The following is a 23,568-nucleotide window of genomic DNA, read 5'->3' as shown; positions in this document are numbered from 1 at the left end:
GGCAGCATTGAGTTAGGACCCTGGGACCGGTGAAGGGAGTCATCTCCCGCAGCCTGTGACGGGGCTGGCCCGGGTGCCTGGGGCGGGTCTGCTCTGGGCGCTGGTGGCTGTGGCAGGTGGGACGCGCAGGGGCGGGCCGGGAGAACGGGGTGGGGGCAGGGGCGGGGGGCGGGCCGGCGGCCGGGGCGGTCCCGCGCGGCCGCGCTGCGCAGTCACTCCGCAGCGGGCGGAGCGCCGTGGGCCGCGTCCTCCGGTGCCGTGGTGGTGGCGGTGGCGGCAGAAGCGGTAGCCTCAGCTCCTGCTCCCCGTGCCTCCGGACCCAGCGCTGTCTCCCGGGCCCCCCCGGGCCCCCGGGCCCTCGAGCCCGGTGCGCGCCCTCGCGTCCCGCCGGCCCCCTCCCCCGGCTGGGCCCGGGGGAGGGTGGCGCCGTGAGAGAGCGGGGACCGGGCTTTCCTGCCCCTTCCCCTGTCCCTGGGCAGCCAGGATGGAGGCGGGGTCGGGGCCCCCGGGCGGCCCGGGATCCGAAAGCCCCAACCGGGCGGTGGAGTACCTGCTGGAGCTGAACAACATCATAGAGAGCCAGCAGCAGCTGCTGGAGACCCAGAGGCGGCGCATCGAGGAGCTGGAGGGCCAGCTGGACCAGCTTACCCAGGAGAACCGCGACCTGAGGGAGGAAAGCCAGCTGCACCGTGGGGAGCTGCACAGGGACCCCCACGGCGCACGGGACAGCCCGGGCCGCGAGAGCCAGTACCAGAACCTGCGGGACACCCAGTTCCACCACCGCGAGCTGCGGGAGAGCCAGTTCCACCAGGCGGCCCGGGACGTGGGGTACCCGAACCGGGACGGCGCCTACCAGAACCGGGAGGCGGTGTATCGGGACAAGGAGCGGGACGCCTCCTACCCGTTCCAGGACACTACTGGCTACCCAGCCCGAGAGCGCGACGTGGCCCAGTGCCACCTGCACCACGAGAACCCAGCCCTAGGTCGCGAGCGGGGAGGGCGGGAGGCCGGACCGACGCACCCGGGCCGCGAAAAGGAAGGCGGCTATTCAGCTCGGGAGCGGGGCCAACTAAGCCGTGGCGCATCCAGGAGCTCCAGTCCCGGGGCCGGTGGCGGCCACAGCACCAGTACCAGCACTAGCCCGGCCACAACCCTCCAGAGAAAGTAAGGAACGTGTTTGTACCTCTGCCTCTTCCCCTTTTATTTCTTGTCCAACTTGGCCAGTTGGGAAAGTCAGACCCCGATGCCTGATTCCATGTCCTTCTCTACTGTCCCATTCTGTTAGGAGGAGCCTGGACCCCTCATGGGGCAGAGGCCCCTTGTCTAGTTGTCTCGCCACCCCAGACCGGGTCGGCCTTATAGGAGCCTGCACCTCTTCTTTCTCAGAACCGCAGCCAGGGAGACCCCACAGCAGTCATCGCCCCTCCACTTTTTTCACTCCCTGGCTGTAGCCTTACCAGGGGGTGGCTTTCCATTTATTTATTTATTTATTTATTTATTTATTTATTTATTTATTTATTTAGGATGTGTTTATTGTGTGTGAAGGTGCCAACTCAGAGCCCCCAGAAAAAGAAAACCCACCTCTTTTTTTTTTTTTTTTTTTTTTTTTTTTTTTGGTGCCTGTTAGGGTCTCCACTGCAGGTCCTGAGTGCAGGCCTGATCTTGTCTCCTCTGGCAGCCTCAGCTCCATCCTTTCTCAGGGAGGCAGGTGGGGACCAGAATGGCTGCTGGAAGCTGAAACATCCATCTGAGGGGAACTGCAGTACATCCTGGCCTGGGGAGCAAAGATGGAGGCCTAGTCCGTGGCTAGTTCCTCAAAGACCACCCCCTCTCCACCTAAAGAAAAAACATCACCCAGCTAAAGAGCAGACAAGGAAGAGAAGTCTACAGAGCTTCCCTCTTCTTGGCTCAGGGCCAGTTTCTGTGCTGGGGTCTATGTGTCTGCCTATTTGGGACACCTTGGCATTATTTCTTGGGTTGGTGGGACATGGGCTGGGTCCACTTCTCCCAAGCAAATACTACAGTAAGCAGCTGGGCAGGTAAATGTCAGGCTGAGAGATGTTAAACTGATAAATGTCAAGGGCATGCAGGTTCACAGGGCTGCCCTGAAGGCTCCCTGATTTCTATTCTGCTGGACTGGAAAGAAGACTGAACTGGGAGTTAGGAGACCTGGGTTCCCCTTCCAGCTCTGCTGCAGATTGGCTTTGTGACCTTGACTGAGTCCCTTCCTCTCTCTGCCTATATCTTTTTCAAAGGCAAGGTCTGCCTTGAATGCTCTTTAGGGGCCACTCCAGCTTAAATTGGGTGGTTCTGTCACTAATGCAGCCACACTACAGAGCAAGTCTGAAGTCCTCTAGCGAATGGACAGCCTTCCCCCTCCTCTCACTGCTCAGCTGGTCCTACCATGTGCCACAACCAGTGGAGTGTCTCTTGGAGGCTGGGCTGGGGGTGGGGAAGCCTTCTGCCTCAGGAAATCTGCCGGGAGACAGCTCTCTGCAACTCCCCCGTGGTGAGGCAGCAGACTGGGGTGCTGGGTTGAGATGGCTGGGCCCCAGGAGCAGCAGCTGCAGCTTGAGGGCCCGGCTGGGCTCTACTGCAGTGCACCGTTGGCTGAGTTTTGCTGTGGACTGTCCCAGAGTAGTCAGGGGGCCAGGGAAATGGGCTCTCCTGACCAGGTGGGGCTGCTGGGAGCCCATTTCTGCAGGGCTGACTGCGTGGGGCTTGGGGCCACCCACTGGAGGGAGGGTCTGGATCAACTAAGCACTGTCTTAGTCTTCTTTCAGGAGAGGGCCATGGTAGGAGGAGGGCGGAGGGAGACTGGATAGGTATTGTGGTCCTCAGTCTGGCTGTGGACTCTTCTAGGGTGGTCAGGCCTGTGACAGAAGAGGCAGCCTCATTATGTGGGGCTCCAGGGAGCAGAACCGCGAGCAGTGGGAAAAATTGGGGATAAATCAGGAAGAACTTTCCAACCTGGCCGTCTGATGATGCAGTGGGCTGCCTCAAGAGGTGGGGGTGGGAGCTGGCTGGACCTGTCCAGCAGAGGTCCAGTGGGGGGTGAGGAGAGCTGGAGAAAGCACACTTCCTGAATCGGGTGTAAAGCCCGATGAAAGGGCCTGGGCCTCCCTCAGTTCCAGGATTCCATGACACTGAGACTCTCCATCCTGCAGACGTAGGTTTCAATCTCTCGGCTGCAGCCCGTTTGCTCTTGAGCTCTGTGCTTCTGCCATGCACACAAGCCAATCTCTCGCTCCTTCCCAGTTCTTGTTGGATTTCCTGGGTTCACATTTCCTACTGGATTAATAAGAGGGGTTGCATAGTTCTTTGGATTCCTCCTAACCACACACGTTAAATACTTGCACATCCAGTATTTTCTCCTTTGGTCCTCAACAACAGGCCCTGTGCAGTGAGCATTAGTGACTCCATTTTAGAGCTGGGGAAACTGAGGCTCCAGGATGAAGAGACTTTGCTCAAGGTTATGCTGCTAGTTCCTGATGGATGTGGGACTAGAACTCAAGTCCACCTGTCTTCAATGCCTATTATTTTTCCACTAGAGCTTTCCAACCCACAAGAATCTCTTGGTCTTGGGGACCTGGTTGGGTCACAAACTGGAAGAGGCAAGGAGAGCCTTAGGTATCTAGAGGATTTGAGTGGGAGGAAATGACTGTGGGATTAGTGGGGGAGTCGATGGGGAGGAAAGAAGGCTGTGTCTCCCTCCTTTCCACTCTCCCTCCTGGTCAGGCGTCAGGAAGGCCTGTTGATGCAGTAGCCATTGCTGCCACCACAGCTGCTGCAAGCGACTCCCCTGCCAGGCCTGTTCTGGGTTTGTAGAGTGGGTGAGAAGGCTGCCTCTGGAAGCTAGGGCAGGCGGGGTGGGAGTTGAGCAGCAGAGGCTGCAGCATTGGGGGAGGATAGGTAGATGCTGGTACTGGCTGGGCGCTCCTGGTCCCCGGGCTCCCTCTGGTGGAGGAAGAGGGCAGAGAGGGGCCTGGACCCAGCTGCCGCTTGTTGAGGGCCCCCTCTGCCTAGGGACTTACTGAGTCCTCCCCATGACCAACCGACCCTGTGTTTTACAGCTGAAGCAACTGAGGGCTCAGAGATGTGAAGCGACACAGCAGAAATCACACTACCCATAAGACAGTCTCCCAATCCCGTGAACTTTCCCTCTGCTGCAATTGATAGCAGCTGTTACGTCCACCCCCACCCCTGTCACCCCCAGGATTCCCACATCCTCCTGCACTGTCTCTTCTGGACAAGTTCCCGGATGCCGGTATGCCTTCTGCTGTGGTCTGGGTGTGGCCTTTCTAGAACAGCAGAGAGCCAGATAAAGCCCGACCTCCTTCTGGCCACTGGTCCTCTGCATGTCAGGGCTTTGCTTGCTTGCTTGTTTGTTTGTTTGTAGCTGCAGGTTGCTACCAATGCTCAGATCTTCTTCCCTGGAATTGTTGCACCACCACCACCACCACCCCCACCGCCAGATGACTAGAAAAGAGCCCTGCTTTCTTTGTTGATTTTGGCCCGGCCCCTCTTGCAGGTCAGGCACCTGGAATGATTTACAGGCATGCTGGGGGCCACTGCTGAGCCGCTCCATGCTGAAGAGAGCTGCGTTCCCCACGCTTTGTGCACAGGCCCAGCTCTGGCTCTGCTGTAGGCGGTGGTGAGCTGAAACTGGTTTGGTGGTAACTCTCCGTCCTCTGCTCCCACCTCCTGCCCACCCCCCAAAGCTGCATCACATTAGGGGACAGCAGCCAGAGGCCTGGCCTGGCGTTCCCAACATCCAGAGAAACATCTGGTCTACCATATAGCTGTCTCCCACATGCAGTGGGGTGTCGGTGCTCCCCAAAGGGACTGAGAACACCGGGAGGAAGGGAGCAAGCCCAGGGAGGGGCCCTGGAGAAGTCTGTCTCCTGTGGAGTCTTCGGTGCTTTTCCCAGGAGGGTCTCTCCTTCTCAGGAGGGAAAACCATTTATGTTCCCCCTACTGTGTCGGGAGCATTATACTCGTGTGGGAGGAAACGATAATGTCGAGTTGAATGAGAATTAGAGGAGTCTTCCTCCTCTGTCTAGATCTGGGGCAAGCATGGGGCTGTTGTCATCCACAAACATTTCTTAGCTGCACGCACACAGCAGGAGGGGCCACCAGGCTGAGCCAACACCGTGCTCTCTGTGCTTGAGACATGGGGCCCCCCATCACGATGGAGCCCAGGACGAAATGCGTAGCAAAGCTGGTGAGGTGTGGAGATTTTCCAGAGGATCAGGGTAGGCTGGGCCAGGGTCGGGGACTCAGATGGGGAGGGGCGCTTTGAAGAGAGGGGGTGTCTCCTGGAGGGGCAGGTGTGAAGAAGACCGAGTGCAAGCTCGCCCTGGCTGCTCTTCGGTCTGTCCCACCCCTGCCTGCTGTGGCTTCGGAATTTACTGGGAGCACAGTCAGCTCCTGGAACATGGAGAGGGGGCCACACGTGTGCTCAGTGAGTCTCAGCCTTCTCCATGCCAGGCGCCACCCTATGCGGCTTTATGTAATAATAGTTATCATACTTTTACTGCATTTACTGTGTGCCAGCACTGTTTGGTCTAAGCGCTTTCCACGCACGAATTCCTTCAGTCTTCACCTGAATCCTTTGACGTAGATATTGTTATTAAAACCATTTTACAGATGAGGAAACCAAGGCCCACAAAAGTTGAATAACTCCCCCAAGGTTACGCAATGAATAAGGGGAAGAACTGAGAAGGAGCTGGGAGCCCAGAGTCTGTCCTCAGTGTTCTTACCCATCAGGCAGTACTGCCTCTTACCTCATTTTCACAGGGTCCCTTCCAGGTGGATATTAGCATTATCCTCATTTTTCAGACAAGGTAATGAGGATCAGAGAGGTGTGGTTACTTGCCTGAGGTTACACAACTGCCTGGAGCCCAGAACCGTCTGGCTCCTGAGCCTGCGCTCCACAGTTACCTCCTGCAGGCTGGCAGGGTATAAAGGCAAAATAGTCCAGGTGCGGCTCGGGGCTTCCCACAGCAGAGCTCCCGGGACCACTGTCTCAGTCCGGCTCCCTCTCTTAATTGGCTCACGGATTTTTGCCATGGTCTCCCTATAGATACCCCTTCTGCTCTTGCTTCACCAAGCCTCTGATGAAGTGCGGCCAGGCCAGGCTTTGCACAGGGCTCCTGTGGTTTCACTCTCTCTCCTGCCTGCAGGAGAATTGAAATGTTCAAACTCTTCTGCCTCTTTCCATGAGCCCCCAGCTTACCTCTCGCCTCTCATCTCTCTACAGCCCCCCTCACACAGACCACGCTCCAGCCAGACTGGCCTGTGTTCCCTATTGCTAGCTCACTGAGCCTTCTGCTAGCCCCTTGGTCTTTGCTCATGCTGTTCCCTTCTTCTGGGCTTCCTCCATTCAGTTCTCAGGCTCGGCTCTGCTGGCATCTCTCCCATGTTTGTTTGAGGGTCCCTCCTGATGTTTGGTATGTCCCTGACCCTCGAAATGAGCACTTGGGCCCTTTTTATACCTTGATGGTTATTTGTTTACATTTTGTGTCCTCTACTAGATTGAGAGCCCCTTCAGACTGTGATGTCACTGACGTATATTGAGTGCATGTTGTATCTATGCTAGGTGCTCTGGGTATGAGTGAAGGAGCTAGAGGCTTGTAAACACATAGCAGAGCACATAGTAGCTGCTCAATAAATGTTGAGTAGACAAGTGACTGCCAGATTAAGTCCTGGTGCACTAATGGCCATAGGTGCCTATGTTTTTCTTCATTCCAGGACTTTTATAGACAGAGATGACTCAACTTCAGAATTCTCTTGGCTTCCCTGTGGCTTTTCCCTCAAGCTTCCTGATGCTGTTTGGCCTCTGGTCTCTGATGCTCCTCACACTCCGCAGTCTCCCTGTTCATAGACCGTCAGGGCAACAGAGGCAGATGAGACTCTGAAGACGCTTAGGCCCATCTCCCATGGTTACTTCTTCATCGCATGCTGTGGCCATGTCCTATCATGGTCTTGACCCTAAAGGCAAGAATATTCTGTTCTGAAAGGAGCAAAGAGGCCTGCATAGGACCTCTGGGCAGTCCTTCCAGTCCAGTAAGAAGTTAGTTATTTGTCCATCAAATCTTTTCTGGGCTCAGATCCTGGGCCAGGTACAGTATCTTGGAGTCAGAATAAGACTCAGCCCCTCTGGCTCATTCCCTGCTGCATTTCCTGAAAGAGTAGTGAACACTGGTCACAGGGGAAAATGAAGAATACGTGACTTATTTCCTCTTTTGAGGTAACTCATTTCGAGCAAGATCATTTGCTAGTCACTCTCACTTCCTCATGGCATTGGGTCTCTCTCTGAGCACCCATGTTGAAAACATTTACACAGGGAAGCCCATTCTCAAGCACTTAGAAACTGAAGTTCTCTGGGAACTTAGCATTCAGAGAAAGTGTGGTGCTGGAAAAGGAGTTTGTCACTTAACTTTCAGGGCCTCTGTTTTCTCAGGTCGGAGGCGGGGATGAAAGTGTGTTTTCTGACATGCAAGACTCGTGTTGCCCCCTGCAAAAATGTATCAGAAAATTCCGTGGTGGCCTAGCACACTCATCAAGCTCCTGATCAGGATAGAAAGCTGAGGGACAAGGATGGAAAATAGTATGTGAGGCTGCCCTGCCCCCTAGAGGTGGAGTGTAGCAACCCAAACAACCCAGCCAAGATCGTTGCATCACTGCTTTTTCAAAACAAAGATAGCAAACCAGAGGTACGCTGCTGACCGGGGCGACTCCTTTAACGTGTTAGAAGAAAGTCTATCACGGTCATCACTCTGGATGTGCCATTTCACTAATATCAAGTGCATTTCTTTGGAGCTGATTTGTATGCCTTTTTTAAAAGGGACAATGTGATTGCATATCGGGGCCTTGTGATTTCCTACTGGATTCTGGAATGCAGTGTGCTGCATTTGCCTGAGTAAAAAACAGTATTCTCCTCTACAAAACCGCTTTGAATTATGGTCATTGTATCTGTAATAAAAACTACCTAATTTCCTTCTTCCCCCAAATGTTCATGTGGAACTGGGAGGCATCTCACAGAACCGTGCACATCTGATATGCCGGCCAATTCATAAATAACCTGGTTGTTGTGCGAATTAAAAGAGATGACGCATATGAAGTGTTCAGCAGTTCCAGGCATTTTTATGATGAATAATAACTTTGTAAAACTCTGCCATGGAATAGCAGGAGGGAGACATCATGTAGGAACTTACCACATCTCTGAGAGAGAGGTCAGTGCAGTAAATACTGTATGCTTAGTATGCGGCACACCGTTTGCTGTTGTAGGCAGGGGGTCCTTTGATTAACATCACACAGTTCCTGGCCTCAGAGCACTCACATTTGGATAGAGAAGATCGTTGTGGAAACAGGTGATTGCAAAGGGGAGCTGGGGGTTCTGGGTATCCAAAAGAGCAACATCTACCCTGTCTGGGGGCGGGGGCTTCCTGGAGGAGGTGATGCCTGAACTGAGGCTTGGAGGATGAGTAGGAGTTAGCTAGGTGGAGAAGGATGGTGTGTGCGTTGGTGGGAATTGGCAAAAGGGAGGTTAATGCGGAGGGGGCAGCAGGAGCAGAGGTACAGAGGCATGGAAACATCAGGGGATGGGGGGGGAGGGAGAGTACTTTTATCCAGTCAGTACAAACTAGAGCACAAACAGGGAGGCAGGGAGTGTCTGGAGAAGAGTCTGAAGAGTCGGCCAGCCCAGACCATGAGGACAGTTGAAGAGCAGGGTCAAGAGCTTTATCCTGTTGGGAATTGGAAGCCAATGTAGAGTTTTCAGCTGAGGGAAAAGGTGTGCAATGCAAAGTATGGGGTGAACTGCTGAGAATCCTGTTTGGAGAGACCCCATTAGAGGCAACTCGGAAGGTAGTTTGGAGGACCTCCGGTGAAGAGGCTGATGCGATAGTCTCCATGAGAGATGATAAGGCCTGAGCTTGGGCAGTGGGAGTAAAGATAATGTATTGGGGGGGGGAAGGCCGTGACAGAGAGAAGTGCAATCCACTTCCAGAGTTCAGAGGAGTGGTGAGCATTCATGACTAGAAGAGTTTTAATAATACTGGCATAAAAGTCAAGAAAGTGGGAGCTGGAAGGACTCTTCAAAATGATCCATCTCAGTTGCCCTGGCCGGGTGGCTCAGCTGGTTGGAGTGTTGTCCTATATACACCAAAACGTTGTGGGTGCGATTCCTGATTGGGCACATACGTAGGTGGTGGGTCCCATCCTGGGGCAGGCAGGATTGGTTATAAGAGGCAACCAATCGATGTTTCTCTCACATCAATCTCTCTCTCTCCCTCCCTTTCTTGCTAAAATCAGTGAACATATCCTCAGGTAGGGATTAAATTAAAAAGAAATCATCCAGCTCAGGCTGTTCATTTCGCAGATGAGAACACTGAGGCCCGGGTCGAGAAAGGACTTGTGAGAGGCTATTCAATGGGTGAGCAGAGGAGCTCTGGTTAGATGAGTCACTCTCATATTAATGCCAGTGATCAAAGCATCATCCCTTAAACGAACGATTTTGTGCCTTGAAATGCTGTGGAGGTTGCAGGGATCGCTATCTTGGTGTTCTACCGATGAGAAAACCGGGGCTCAAGGAGGCTAGATGATTTGTGGGGGAGGAAGCGATGAAGAGGAGGTGTCACCTAAATAAAGGCTCTCTTGCTTGCGCAGCAGACAGACCCTCTACCCTGATTCAGCCCCTCAGAAATCAGACCTGCTAGATTCGTAGCTGGGCATCATGGGTTCCCTTCCTCAACTCAGGCCCAGCCTTCTTTCTGCTGCTTTCTGCCTTAGACATCCTCGTTTAGGTAAGTCAGGCAGCTCAGAGGCAGTTTCTGGCCCAACAGCCAACCTGTCCCCCCCCCCCCCACATTCTGTTTTCATGGGAGAGGGCAGGCCTGTATCTGTCATCAGTATGTCCCCATTACCTTGGGCAGAGTGTCTTCAGCCTGGGTGCATTTGTTTGGAGACCCCCATGGTGTGATACATAGAGAATTGAGTGTTAGAGGCAGACAGATCCTAAGTTTGAATCTGGGCTCTGCTCCAACGCACTGGACCACCTCGGCTAAGTCATTGTACCTCCTCTGAGCTTTAGTTCCCTCATTGGTAAAATGGGATGCCAATGCCCAATTCTCAGGATTACCCAGGATCACTGGAATGGTCTTTCGGGTGTTCAGTAAAGAATTATTTCAGGGGGAAGAACACCAGTGACATAATCCACAATTATGCCAAAGCATATGCTCTTGTACCTCATTTCATAATCATGGTATTAGCAGGAATTCTTCAGTTTTAATGAGATAACTCATCCAAATATTTAAATAGCATATCATTCAAATAAGACAAAGTTGAAAAGAAACAAAGCACAACACAACAAAACAAAAATAGTCATTTTCTTCTTCATGAAATCTCCCATGGACAATGACTTGAAGAATTCAGTGCTTGGCAAAGCTTTGCTTCTCCCGAAAACGGGTAGATTTCCTCCTTCCTGATATGACTCTGTCATGGCTCATTGTATCTTGGTTTCTCCCTCACTTCAAATCCTTTGTGACTCAGGCGGGTATAAATAACTAAGGGGTGTAAATAGTTGAATGAATGAAAGGCTGGAGAGGCCGGACTGGCAATGGTGGGGTTTGAAGAGGACCAGAGGATGGCGCAGGCTGGGGCAGTGAGAAGGCTGCATCTGCATGGCTGACTGTGGTCCCATGAGGAGTGGAGGGGTTCGTTAGGGAGGAGCCAGTCCTTCACTCGCCTGTCTTGCTCCTGCTCTGAAAAGAAGCATGGATTGGAGAACAGTTCCTCATGTCACCTCCCTCTGGAAGCATCGCCCTCCTCCTTTTGCGTGTGCTGTGTGGGCGACTGAGGTCCAAAGAAAGAGGAGGGACTTGTTTTTAAAATTAAATCAAAGCAGTCTATTTACACAATTTTTAAAAAGCAAATACTCTCACCCTGGCTGGTATAGCTCAGTGGATGGAGCGCGGGCCTGCGAACCACCAGAGGGTTGTGGTTCAGTTCCCAGTCAGGGCACATGCCTGGGTTGCAGGCCAGGTCCCAGCAGGGGACACATGAGAGGCAACCACACACTGATATTTCTCTCCCTCTCTTCCTCCCTCCCTTCCCCTCTCTCTAAAAATAAATAAGTAAATTTAAACAATGTATAATAATTTTTTAAAAGACAAATAGTACACAAGGACAGACATGGTGAAAAATGCCAATGCCCCCACTTCTCAGCCCCCAGAAGTACCACTTTCACTACTTAAGTTTTCAGCTCTAAATAACACGTTCCAATGGTTATTTCTTCATTTATCAACTGAAAACATTAGCTATTGAATTCTCCCTGCTATGACAAATGGGAATTTCACTTATTTAGCACAACTGGCTCTTTCTCATCTCCCCTCCTAAAATTTGATAATTACATCACTGTGTTTTCCTCTATTAGTGACCCTTGTTACCTTATTAAATAGTATTTTATTAAATTTATTTTTTTATTGATTATGCTGTTACAGTTGTTCTGTTCCCCCCTTCATTCCTGTCCACCCTACCTCCCTGTCCCCACCATTACCCCCCCTTTAGTTTATGACCATGTGTCTCAAGTCCTTTAGATTCTGTATTTCTCATGCTATTCTTGCCCCCCATCTATTCTCTATCTACTGTCTATAATAGGTGACTTGTTGTCCCATCAGTTTTCCACCATATCTCTTGAGCACTCCGTTCATAAGACGTAGTCACCAGTGCCCCACCCTTCCTTCCACCTCTCCTGGGCCCTTCCACCTGCCGCTTCTCTGTGTTCAGTAGCTTTACATCCAGTGAAGCTGGTGACATTTGTATCCTGTGCTGTAACAATAATTAGGTTTCAAGTGCTTTAGCTAGACAAATTGATTTGAAAACTTGAACGCCAAGACACTGTGTTTATATGATGATGACTATGTCAATATTATTCATCGCAGGACCCAGTAAATGCACTGTAATTGCACATCACTTCCCACAGGTCCACTGTCACAACCTCTGTACTCCCAGGAAAATGTGTGTAGCTTCGAGAGCAAATGAAATTTCCTTTCTTATGTTCTACAAATTGCTCAAAATGACACCGCTTTTTATTTTGTTTCATATTGGAATGAGGACTCTCTTTATGCCTCCCCCCTCCCTCTCTGGCTTCCTTTCTTCTTATGTATTTGCTTGGTTGCTTTACTGTTGTGTGGCGTTCTTGAATCTACAAGATAATCATACCATATCTTCTGGGGAGATATTTTACTTGGAGATTTTTAGGAGAGCATTTTTTAACTTCATATTGAAATATACCATGCATATAGAAAAGTGGTCATATCACCAATGAGTGACTTGGTCAATTTTTTACCTGCCAAATATTCCTTATATAACCAGGATTCAGCTCAAGGTCTGCTTGTCATTCACCCCACCTGGTACTCAGTGAGCCCTTGCCATTTAATGCACTTGGTGTTTTCTTACATAATTTCTCTGATAGTTTCTTCCGCCTTCATTTTCTCTTTCGGGAATGTGTTAGTTGGATGTCGAACTTCCTAGATGAATCTTCTAGGCCACTCACCTTTTCTGTCCTATTTTCCATTCTATACTTTATAAATGAGTTAGAAGGTCTGACCGAGGGGTCTGTCTATCCAGGCTGGTTTGTTCCCTCACGTCACCGGGTACCCTAATTCATCCCAGATAGTTTCATTTCTTTAGCTACAAGCCCTCTGATGTTTTGCTTGAGGATGAATGCCAGGCAGCTTGTGCTCCGGGGGTTGTAGTTGCCTCCAGTTTATCCCCCCCCCCCCGCACCGTTTTAAGCCTCTCTCTCATACCTACCATCTTCTAGTCTGGAGTCTCCCCGGCCTCTGGTGGCCCCACTGGCTCCCTCCCCAGCTGTAAGCCCCTGAGTGGTGTCCCTGGCTGTCCTTCGACTGTGAAAAGTCTTCTGTTTGTTTTGGGCTTCCAGAAATTTGTGGGCGTCTGTCACCCATTGATAATCACCCTCTCTCTTGCATCTGCTTCACTGTTCGGAGTTCATACTCTACCTTAGGCTTTTACTTCCATGTTAGTGGGGTCCTGGGAAAGAGGGGAGATACAAACGTTTGTGCTCTTGAGGTCCAAGCTAAGACTAAAGCTACCTTTAGGAATGGTTGTTCTGTTTTCTCCATCCAGACTGAGAGGAAATGATTAGGAAGCCCCCAGTACCCAACGCTGCATGGCCTCCTTTTGGCACGTGTTGCCTCAGGCTCCAGCCCTGCCATGCGTATTCTGTGGCAGCCTTCGGAGCACCCCTTTTCCTCACCCTCAGCCATCTAGACCAGGCAGACTCGAGAGTCCTCAGCTGAGGAACTGGAGACCTGCATCCTGACCCCTGCCTTGCCACTGCCTCCCTCTGGATCTCTGGGCCAGCCCCGCTACCTCTCAGGATGCCCTTGCTGTGACTGAAGAGGGCCTGGGCCTGCTGTGAGCTGTGCTTTGGCAGGATTTGGGTGAGTGCTGGAAGAGCAGCCCAAACCCTTTGCTCAGGCGGTGGGGAGCAGGTGGGACAGAGAGGGACCCCAAGTGCACAGGAGGGGGCTTTGAGGCTGAGCCCAGGCTTCTGCAACAGCAGGCTGCTCTAGCTGCTCCCCCTTCCACCCACTCTCTTTCCCATCATGGCTGCACCTCCATCCCTCTTCCTCCAGCTGAGGGAGGCAGGAAGGGAGGGCTGGAAAGCCAGTTCTATTTTCCTGTCTTCTCCCTCCCTCCTTCTATCTCTATCTCTATCTCTATCTCTATCTCTATCTCTATCTCTATCTCTATCTCTATCTCTATCTATCTCTATCTCTATCTCTATCTCTATCTATCTCTATCTATCTCTATCTCTATCTCTATCTCTATCTATCTCTATCATCTCTATCTCTGTCACCTCTATCTCTATCTATTGCTATCTCTATCTCTATATCTATCTCTATCATCTCTATCTCTATCACTATCGCTATCTCTATATCTATATCCCTATCATCTCTCTATCATCTCTCTATCTCTATCTCTGTCTCTGTCTCTATCTCTATCTATCTCTATCTCTATCTCTATCTCTATCTCTATCTCTATCTCTATCTCTATCTCTATCTCTATCTCTATCTCTATCTCTATCTCTATCTCTAATCTCTCCGTTGTAGTACTGAGCTGATTTGGGCTGCAGTACCTGTGTCTAACCCCACCTTTCCTCTCTGGTGCTCCCCTCTTCCACCCTGTGATGATTCTCTCTTCCAGAAGCATTCCCTGAATGCTCATGGTATGGGGGACCATGGGCTGTGCTGTGTGGAGGGGAGACCGGAGCCAGGCAAGGAAGAGGGGCCAAGCCTACAGACTGATTTGAGAGATAAAGTACCGCTTAGCTCTGACGTGACAAAAGGAAGCCACAGCTGTAGCAGTTAAAAGCATTGGCTTTGGAGGCAGACAAACCCAGACTTGAATTTCAGCTGCACTGCTTATTAGCTGTGTGACTCCAGGTAAATCACAGTGCTACCCTGAGCCTCAGTTCTCGCACGTATACAATGAGAAGAATAACTACCAAGCACAACTGTTATGAAGTAATAACAAGTCTTGGACCATTGTAAATGCTTAATAAATAGTCACTGTATTCTTTTTGGATTATTAAAAGGCACAATATACAAAGGACCAAATAAAGCTTGCTTTAGTGATCGAAAGGAGTGGGCGGGGCGGTAGGGAAGACAGTGTTTGACCTTATCACTCCTTGGGCCAACCCCCCCCAAAGGCTCCCCAGCAATTACCCAATGAAGTTTGCTCCCCTCTTGCCTGCTACTCAAGGCTCTCTTTGTTATAGTCTCTGCCTGTCTTTCTTCTCTGTAAAATAATGTGAAGTGATACTTGCCTCTTTATTTACTAAGAAGGAAATTTAAAAAGTGAGAGACAAGTGTTTCTTTCCAAGTGTACAGCAGTCATTATCATAGCAGCAGCACCATCCTTGCCATCGCAGAACTTGCCCATTGAGTAGTGGTAACAAGGACTATAGGAAGAGGAATCGGAAGCAAACAGACAAGCTGCAGCTGCAAGCACCATGACCTTCATTTTGCACCTCCACCGTCATTGTAGTCTTGATCTTGTGTGGATCCATTGCTGAAAGCAGTTGCAGTGTCCAACAAGCTTTCTGATTCGTCCTGTGGTTCATCTACTTGTTCTTCTCTTTCAGTAAATCTTTATAAGATTTTCTTGCATGTCACCATTACCTCTTCCACTTGACTTCAATCCCTGCCTATTTGTCACTTCTAGGTCTGACTCCCAGCTCAGATGGGCCCCCTAGAAAGGGGTCTTTTTCTCCACCTGAATTATCTTTCACATAGTTTTTACTTTTACCTTTCACATGGTCATGATCTAGGTGGCACTTGAACTTGGGAGGCCACTTTGCTTCTCCCCTAGTGCTTTTCCACTTCCTGGCCATCACAAGGAGGGCTCCACACCTCTTGTGGTTCTAGGAGAGCTCTTGTGAGCACCTTTGGGTCAGACCACAGCCGCACACACCTTTGTAGCCACTCTGTTCCCTTCCTGATCTTGCACTCAAGTTGTACTGAGCTGTCTAGGCTTTCCTAAGCGTGGTGGTCTTCTTTATGCTTCCATGCCTGTGTTCCAGCTGTTTTCCTGGCCCAGAATGCCTTCTGCCCCTGTCTACATGGCAGAGATCTACTTGGCGACTGAAGAACACCTTCACACTCCCACCGTTCCAGGCACTGGGAAACAGTGAACACAACAGACAAAACCTCTGCCCTCAGGAGCATGCATTCTAGTGTGTGAAAGTAGGGAGCAGGCACAGAAAAGAAACCAACAAGAAGCTACAGAATATGTCACATAGCAGTAAGTGCTATGGAGAAAAATAAGGTTGGGCAGGGGAATAGGGACTGCAGATGCTCAGCCAGCTCCACCATAGCCAGTATTCACAAGACCATTGCTAAGATAATTCAAGCATTTCCCAGTGTTACTACATATTCATTACAAGCATAATCCTCCCAACAACTTTATCTGGTTAGTGATATTCTAATCTCTATACTATTGATCGACAAACTGTGCCTTAGAGATGTGAATCACATAGTTAGGAGGGGCAGGCTTAAACCTAAGCCTGTCTGCCCCAAAGCCCATGCTCACAGCCATAATCCATTCTGCTCCCAGCAAGCTTCATAATGACTCTATGAAGTTGGAATTATTATACGTATTTTATTGTTGGCAAAACTGAGGTTCAGAGAGGGGAATGGACTCATCCACTGTTGCATAGCAAATGAATGGATTTGAGCCCTAACCTGTCCAACACTCAAGATTAGGCCTTTCTACAAACCCTGGGGCTTAGCAGGGACCAATGGACTTGCCTGCATCTATATTTTGGGGGCCCAGGCAAGGTACAGTGGAGGCCCTTGGCCCCCCACACTTCTGTTCCCACTTGTGGTTCATATGGAACCTTTAGATGTATATGAACACCCTAGTCCACAGCTGAGCCCCATCTATTTCTCCTTTCCCTTGGCTACCCATTGGGCTTCACAAGTGGACTTGGATAATAAGACCATACAATTTCTTCAAGTAAGCTCTCTTGAGCTTACTTGAAGCTCAAGTTCTTACTTGAGCTTCAAGTCCATGGTTCTTACCATGGACAAGGAATTCTGGGGTCCTGGGTATCTGGAGTGGAGTCTGGAAGACAGAGGGCCAAAGATCCTGATGGACATATTTCCTTTGCCCCACAAGACCCTTTACCTCATGGAGAAGGGCCTCTAAAGTGTGGGGACCAATGTAGCAGCCTCTGTTTCCCAACATAGCCTATGACATTGTGATTTGTCCTGGGCTGGGCTTCATGGGCCCCATTGGCTTCCTGAGCTAGGTCCTGCTTTACAGCGGGGATGGGTGGTGTTCCATGTGCCAGGGCTTTCAGGGTCTCTGGCCAGTGAAGAACTGAGCCTTCCCAGCAAGCACTGCTAGATGTGCACACCGACCCTTAGGTCCCCTTCAGAGTATTTTGTTCATGGCATTCTGAGGAGACTTACCTTCCTTTTTAGGGAACTTTTAAAAATTATACATTTAATGTATTCTTCCATTAGAAAATTTAGGAAAACTTGGGAAAGTGTAGGAGAAAAATGTTGTCCATCATTACCACACACAAAGGCAGCCACTTGGAACATTTAGTGTATTTCCCTCATTCTCTGCCCTCTCTTCATATAGTTGAAATGATGCAGCACATACGATATTTTCTTGCCCTTTAAAAGAGATTTTATCTCTCTATCTATTTATTTATTTACAGAAAGAGGGGGAGGGAGGGAGAAAGAGGGAAAGAAACATCAGTGTCTGAGAGAAACACTGATCAGTCGCCTCTCATATGCACCCATACTGGGGGCTGAACCCGCAACCCAGGCCTGTGCCCTGACCGGGAATTGACCAGGCGACCTTTAACTTTGCAGGATGACACCCAACCAACTGAGCCACACTGGTCAGGGCTTGCTTGCTTTTCCTGTTTGAACGCTTTTCCTGCTTCTCCATGCCACTGCACATTCTTCAGAAGCATAGTTTTTAATGGCATAATTTTTAATGGCAAAGATATATCATATGTATTTAACCATCCTCTGAATGTTGAGTGTTGAAGCTGGACCCACTTTTTTTTTTTACTAGTTTAAATTATGCTACAGTGGGTATCTATGTACATACTGCTTTCAGGGAACTTACAACTTTCTGGAAACTGACCTTGTATAGGAACAATTGTATTCAGCTTCTCATTTCCCTTCCTAGATGGCCCCTCTGGCTGCTCTGATTCATCCTTATAGTCATTCATTTATTCATTCATTCCATCACCACATATTTGCTCTGTACCTCTGTTGACCAGATGCTGGGAACTGGGGGTATGGACATGACTAAGACATAACCCCAGACCACCAGGAGCTCCCAGTCTGCAGGAAGAGGCAAACATGAAAATGGACACTTTGGGAACAGTTTGATCAAGGTTGTGATAGAGTCAAGAAAAGGAGCTTGTGGGACAATAGAAGAAAAGCTCCTCATCCAGCCTAGGGACATCAAGACAAGCTTCCTGGAGAAAGTCTTGCTTAAATAAGTCACCAGAGGATGAATAGGAGTTGGCTGGAATAAGGAGGCAAACTTCCTGTTAAATACAAGTTAAATTAACTTATTTATCTCTGTTGTTTCCCCAAGTCCCATTGAAGTATGAATAAGGGAATAAAAATGGTAGAAACACGTAAGGTTGGAAATGCTGATTGGAAGTAAACTATTCCATCCAGAAAGCGCCATAAATGCTCAGGATTCAGAGATGCTATGAATCACAAGGTAGGGTGAGGTGTGTGGAACTGAAAACAGGGAGAATATTAACAATCTGTTGGTAGACCCTCTTGGCCCTTCCCCAACACCATTCAGTCAGGGACTCTTCCCACCCCACCCCTAACTCTGCAGCTGGAGGTCGATTCTTTGGAGAAATTGAAGAAGCTCTGGGCTTGGGGACACCAGGCACAGTGGAGGAGGGGTTGAAACGAGGCTGCAAGCAAAGGCATCTACATCCAGGACACCAAAGTCAGGATCACAGGAAAGGGCAAAGGAGTCTTCTCTGGGGAGCTAAAGGGCCTCCAAAAGGTGAAATTTGCCAGTCTTACAACAACAACAACAACAAAAATGGGCTCGCAACTCAGTTAACCCTGCAGTGAAGCCCACCACCTGGCAAACACCATCTACCCACAGAGATTCCCATCAACTTGTTAGTGTCATGGGAACTGATTGCCAAGGAACATCACTCAAGGACCCTTAAAATAGATATATTTCACTTCCTGTAAATTAAACTGACATTAACCCCCCAAACCTTAGGTAGCCAGAGATGACCAGCTAGTACAAGGCTATTTGAGGAAGATCATCAACCTGTAAGCAAGCAAGCAAACATTAAAAAAAAAAAGAACTTGGAAGGAACAGAGGTAATGAATGGAGGAGAAGAAACCTGGGAGATAAAAGATAGAATCAAAATAAAGATTTCAACAGAAGGACCAGAAAATAAAAGGTGAGGAAATGTCCTAGGAAGCAGGATAACAAGATGAAGAGATGGACAATGAAAGAGAAAAGATGAGAAAATTGGAGGATCAACTGAGGGAGTTCAACATCCAACAATAGGAGTTCCAGAAATTGAGAATGGAAGAAACAGCAGGAAAGAAATGATCATAGACATGATGCAAGAATATGTCCAGAACCACGGGAATGAAAATCCCACTGAGTAATCCACAAAATAAATGATAAAAAGACCCATACCAAGGTAAGCTCCTGTGAAATGCCAGGGACAAAGGGAAGATCCCGAAAGCTTCCAGAGAAAAACCATGTCATGTACAAAGGATAAAGAAATAGAATGACATTGGACTTCTCAACAGCAGCACTAGAAGCTAGGAGACAATGGAGTAGTATTCTCAAAGTTCTGAGGGCATGTAATCTCCAACCTAGAAGTCTATACTCAATTGTTATAAATCGAAGATGAGGGTGTAAGAAAAACATTCTCAGACATGTAAGATGTAAAGATTTTGTGTCCCGTGCCTCCTTCCTCAGGAAGCACTGGAGAAAGGGCTCCAGTGAAATGCAAACTTGAACTCAGAAAAAAAGGCCAAGGAATCTAGGAAACAGGAAATCCAATGCAGAACCCCAGGGTTATGAGGAATGGAGAAGACCTCAGGGCAACCTTGTACGGGTCTAGAGAGCAGCTAGTCTGGATTGCAACAGGAACAATGTCTTGAATGAAAAAAAATATATATCTGATAGATTACCTATGTCAGAACAGAAGAATTGCATTCGTGACAGAATTTGGGCAGAATTGATCATATGTACAAAGAAAACTATGCAAGCAAAAATAGTATTACTCAACACCAGGGAAAAGAAAACGTTGTATGGGAAAGTAAATGTAATTATGGCATATAATGCGATTAATCCACTATTAGTAATTGAGAAAGTCATAATAATGGAAAACAGTAATATTGATTTAATCAAAACATTGTGATATGACTACAATGGTAAAATGAGAGGAGGGGATGTGTACGCCTTCATGAGTACTGGGGGCTGGAGGTGGAAGTGTGTGTAATAGAGCTGTATCCTCCCTGAATAGTAGGAATTCCATAATAATACATACAACGAAGAAATAAATCAAGAAGTAAAAGTACAAGTGTGTTCTTTAGAAACAAGGAGGTAAATACCAAAACAAGCAGTTAAGAGATTTGAAAACTGTCTGTCTCTGAGAGTGGGAGTTGAAGGGAGGACAGGTAGAGCGAGGAATTTGTGGGGTTTTATTATAATCCTTGTGATGCAGTGTGACATGGAAATCCATATACGTGTATTACTTTGGTAAAAATAAAATTTCAAAAGAGCACACACACAAATTTCAAGGACGGATTAGCAACATGAGCATCCACTTTAGAAATAGGAACATGCATTCAGGAAAAAAGGAACTCAAATAGTTTACAAAAAGACTGTTATTTTTGTTAAGATCCTTTTACAATTAGGCTTTTTAGCCTAGTTCATGTATCACTTTAATAAATTAAACCCAATTTTGAGAGCATAAAAAGGACCAAGACTGTTCCAGGTAGCAGATATTAAATGTGCTTTTTAAAGAAAAAAGCAGATGGAAGGGCAGAGTGATTTAGAGCTCTGGGGAGCTTGGGCTCGACCAGCAGGAATGTCAGTGGTGAATTTGCAAATGGAGGGAGTAGAACCACACCAACTGGTCAGTACTTTAGAGAAGGTGGTTGTCCATCGAAGAGACTTGCAGTTAGATAAAGTGATGTTTGGGAGCGGAGCTGCCCGGCTGCCCGCAGGACTGGTTGTCAGCTTTTGGAGAGACCTCCATGACTCCCGGGGCAGGATGTCCACCTCTTTCTCTTCGGGACACTTCTGGGAGGTGCCCAGTCCACAGTTGCCTTTCAAGTCTCCTTTAGAAAATCTGCCTTCATTGGTGTCCAATCTCCTTTCTGGTGGACCCTTGATTTTTTAGACATGTTTCTTAAATCCTGGCTAGAGGACCAGTCTGTTTCTTTCAGGTAACTATGCACATCTTGTTTCGGAAGCATTTTATTTTTTAAAAAATAGTTGAGTTCTCGGAGGACAACATTGTTTATCTAACTCCAGCTTGTTGGGGAGAGGCGCTTTATAGTTTCCATCGGTCCTGTCTACAGATCATGTAGAGGGTCAAAACCAGAGGCAGGGAATCCAGTCAGGAGATGAGGACAGAAACCCCAGTATGGGGTTCACAGACCTACTTTCTTTTCAATTATTCTGCCCCGTTGTCCCCATAAGTCCCCAAAAGGCTCAGGAACTTTCTATATTTTGCCATTTATTCTTCCATCTGTCAGATTGTCCCTTGTATCTGGAAGTAGCAACATCGAAGTCCTTGGTCAGGTTACATGCCTGTGTTCTTAGAAAATATGGTCACCATACTCATCGGATTCAACACATTGCTGATTAGTGCACATCACTCCTCAGGATGGGAATTGGCGTGACTGACCCTCTGAGAAGCCTGAGGACCTAAGTGGCCTTTCCTTAGGAGAAGGCTGTGGGACTAGCAGCAGAAATCCATCTGTGAATTAAGCCTCACGTGGATCCATAAGGCGAGGCCTGCTACTTTGGTCTTAGCTTCTTTATGTTAGACAGCTGAACCTGGTTGACCAAAGAGAGAAACTTTAGCATTCTGAAGGAACTAAATTGTTTGGAACTCAGCTAGCCCAGCTTCACTGTTTTATAGATGAGGAACTAATGTCCAGAGAGCAGTGACTCATCCAAGTCTGTGTACGCTGCCGGTTAGGGAAGGAGCCATAATAGAACCCAGCATTCTTTCTACGAGTCTGTGCTGCCCCCCAAAAGAATGGTGGTGTAGCTTCTTGGAGTAAGAGGCAGATTGACCACTGGGCATGAGCTCCACAGAGGTGTTAATGATGATTATTATCTGTGCAGAGTTAAAAATATAGTAAGTACATAAGGGGCTGCAAACCCCCCGGGGTGGAAGCACCCACGTTGAGGGTCACATGATGTCATATACCCCTAAAACTAGTAAAAATCAGCTTGCAGGGAGAACTGACTAATTCACTCTGTGTCATGGCTCCCCTTAGCTGCCATCTTGAGGACGGTAACATCTCTCAGAAGAAAGGGCCCTGGAGAGGAAGGGTCCATCTTGACATTGGGGAACCAGCATAAGGAAAAAGCCACCTTAACCGTGTGCAAGCCCCACCCCCTTTCCAAGTACAGTGGAACGTGTAGTAAAAGCCCATGCTTTGGTAAGGTTCACACCAAGCTCCCCTTACTTGTGTGACAAATCATTTGAACTTCTCTTAGTCTCAATTTCATCATCTTAAAATTGGATGGGTAAGTTCCAATGTACAGGATTAAGGGAGATACCATACAAAAAGAGCCTGCCACCTTGCCCGGTACGTGGTAGGTGCTTAGTGATGGTTTACATGAGAATGGAGATGAGTATGTATGTCACTGTAAAGTAGATTGGGGCAGGGGGCCAATCCCAGAGCTCTTTGAGGGTTTGTATTGCCCAGTCAGGACCTGGTTACAGTAGACTGCATAAGTGTGTGCTGGGGTTCGTGGGTGGGGTGGGGTAGCCAGGAGACCTGCCTGCCTGGAGAAGAGGGTTAATGTTAGGGAGAGCGACCGAGGGGCTTGGAGTCCATTCTGTTGGTAGGTGGGGAGTCACTGAAGTTAGGACCCTCTGACCTAGTACCTATGAATAGTTGGGCCAGGCCTCAGAAGCAACCTTGTTGCTGTAGAGTCAGATGGAAAGTTTTCATAGATGTGAAAAGGCGCTCTGTGGCTCTGGTCCTCCATCCCCTGAGAAGGCTGTGAAGCCTATAGGTGTGACCCACTGTCAGGCTCTATGCTAGGCCAAGCCTCACAGCCTCGCCCCCAAGGGGAGGGATTCTTACCATCCCACCCCCACTTTACAAGTGAAAGAACTGAGGCTGGGCAGAGGGGAGTGCCTTCCCTAGGATTATGTGGCTAGTAAGTAGCAGAACTGGAAGTACTGTTCTCACCCACCGTCTGAGCTCCAGCACCCTGATGCCTGCCTGCCCCACCTCCATTCACTCTTCCAACAAATACTCTCTTGTGAGGTCCACCTGCTTCCTGTGTGTCTCTCTTTCATTTTGCACTCAGCATGGATGATGCTCTCCTCACTTAAGGTCACATCATGGTTCTCTCACCTGAGAACAGAGCCTGCAATGTGTTCACATCTCTCCCCTCTGCAGTGTGTAATGGTTGGGGGAGGGAGTAAAGGGGGAGAAAGAAGATGACAGGGCACGAGGAAGGCACTTCCCAGAGTCTCCCACTTCTTCCAGGTGCCCTGGTCCTTCTACCTGGTGTTGTCCACCCCCAAAGCAACAGTGCACCAAGATCCTTCCTACTCCCCTCTCCCTTGCGTGCACAGCCCCGCCCCCCGCCACAGTCCCTTGGGAGGAGCAGTGGAGGGGTGTGGTTCAGATTTCACTCATTCCCTCATTTTCCCCACCCCATTCTCTTTTGTTGCCTTTCCTTTGCCTCTGAGAGGGCTCACAATGAAGAAGGCAGACCAATGTAGTAGAAAGGAGCTCC

The 23,568-nt window shown here is 49.0% G+C and overlaps 1 protein-coding gene across 3 annotated transcripts in view; it reads left to right on the top strand.

Moving 5' to 3' along the window:
- Nucleotides 1-233: 233 nt before the first annotated feature.
- Nucleotides 234-23,568, top strand: part of IQSEC2 (IQ motif and Sec7 domain ArfGEF 2) — a 77,294-nt gene continuing 53,959 nt past the window's right edge. For all 3 annotated transcript variants that reach the window (XM_053667447.1, XM_037153717.2, XM_053667475.1), the window contains exon 1: nt 234-1,164. In XM_053667447.1, coding sequence (XP_053523422.1) covers nt 485-1,164 — 680 coding nt within the window. In that variant the 5' untranslated portion in view covers nt 234-484. The remainder of the gene's footprint in view (nt 1,165-23,568) is intronic.

This window comes from Artibeus jamaicensis, unplaced genomic scaffold (assembly GCF_021234435.1).
Source record: "Artibeus jamaicensis isolate MK-2021 breed Jamaican fruit bat unplaced genomic scaffold, CSHL_Jam_final contig_1410, whole genome shotgun sequence".
Taxonomy (NCBI): domain Eukaryota; kingdom Metazoa; phylum Chordata; class Mammalia; order Chiroptera; family Phyllostomidae; genus Artibeus; species Artibeus jamaicensis.
This window is presented reverse-complemented; position numbering and strand designations above follow the sequence as displayed.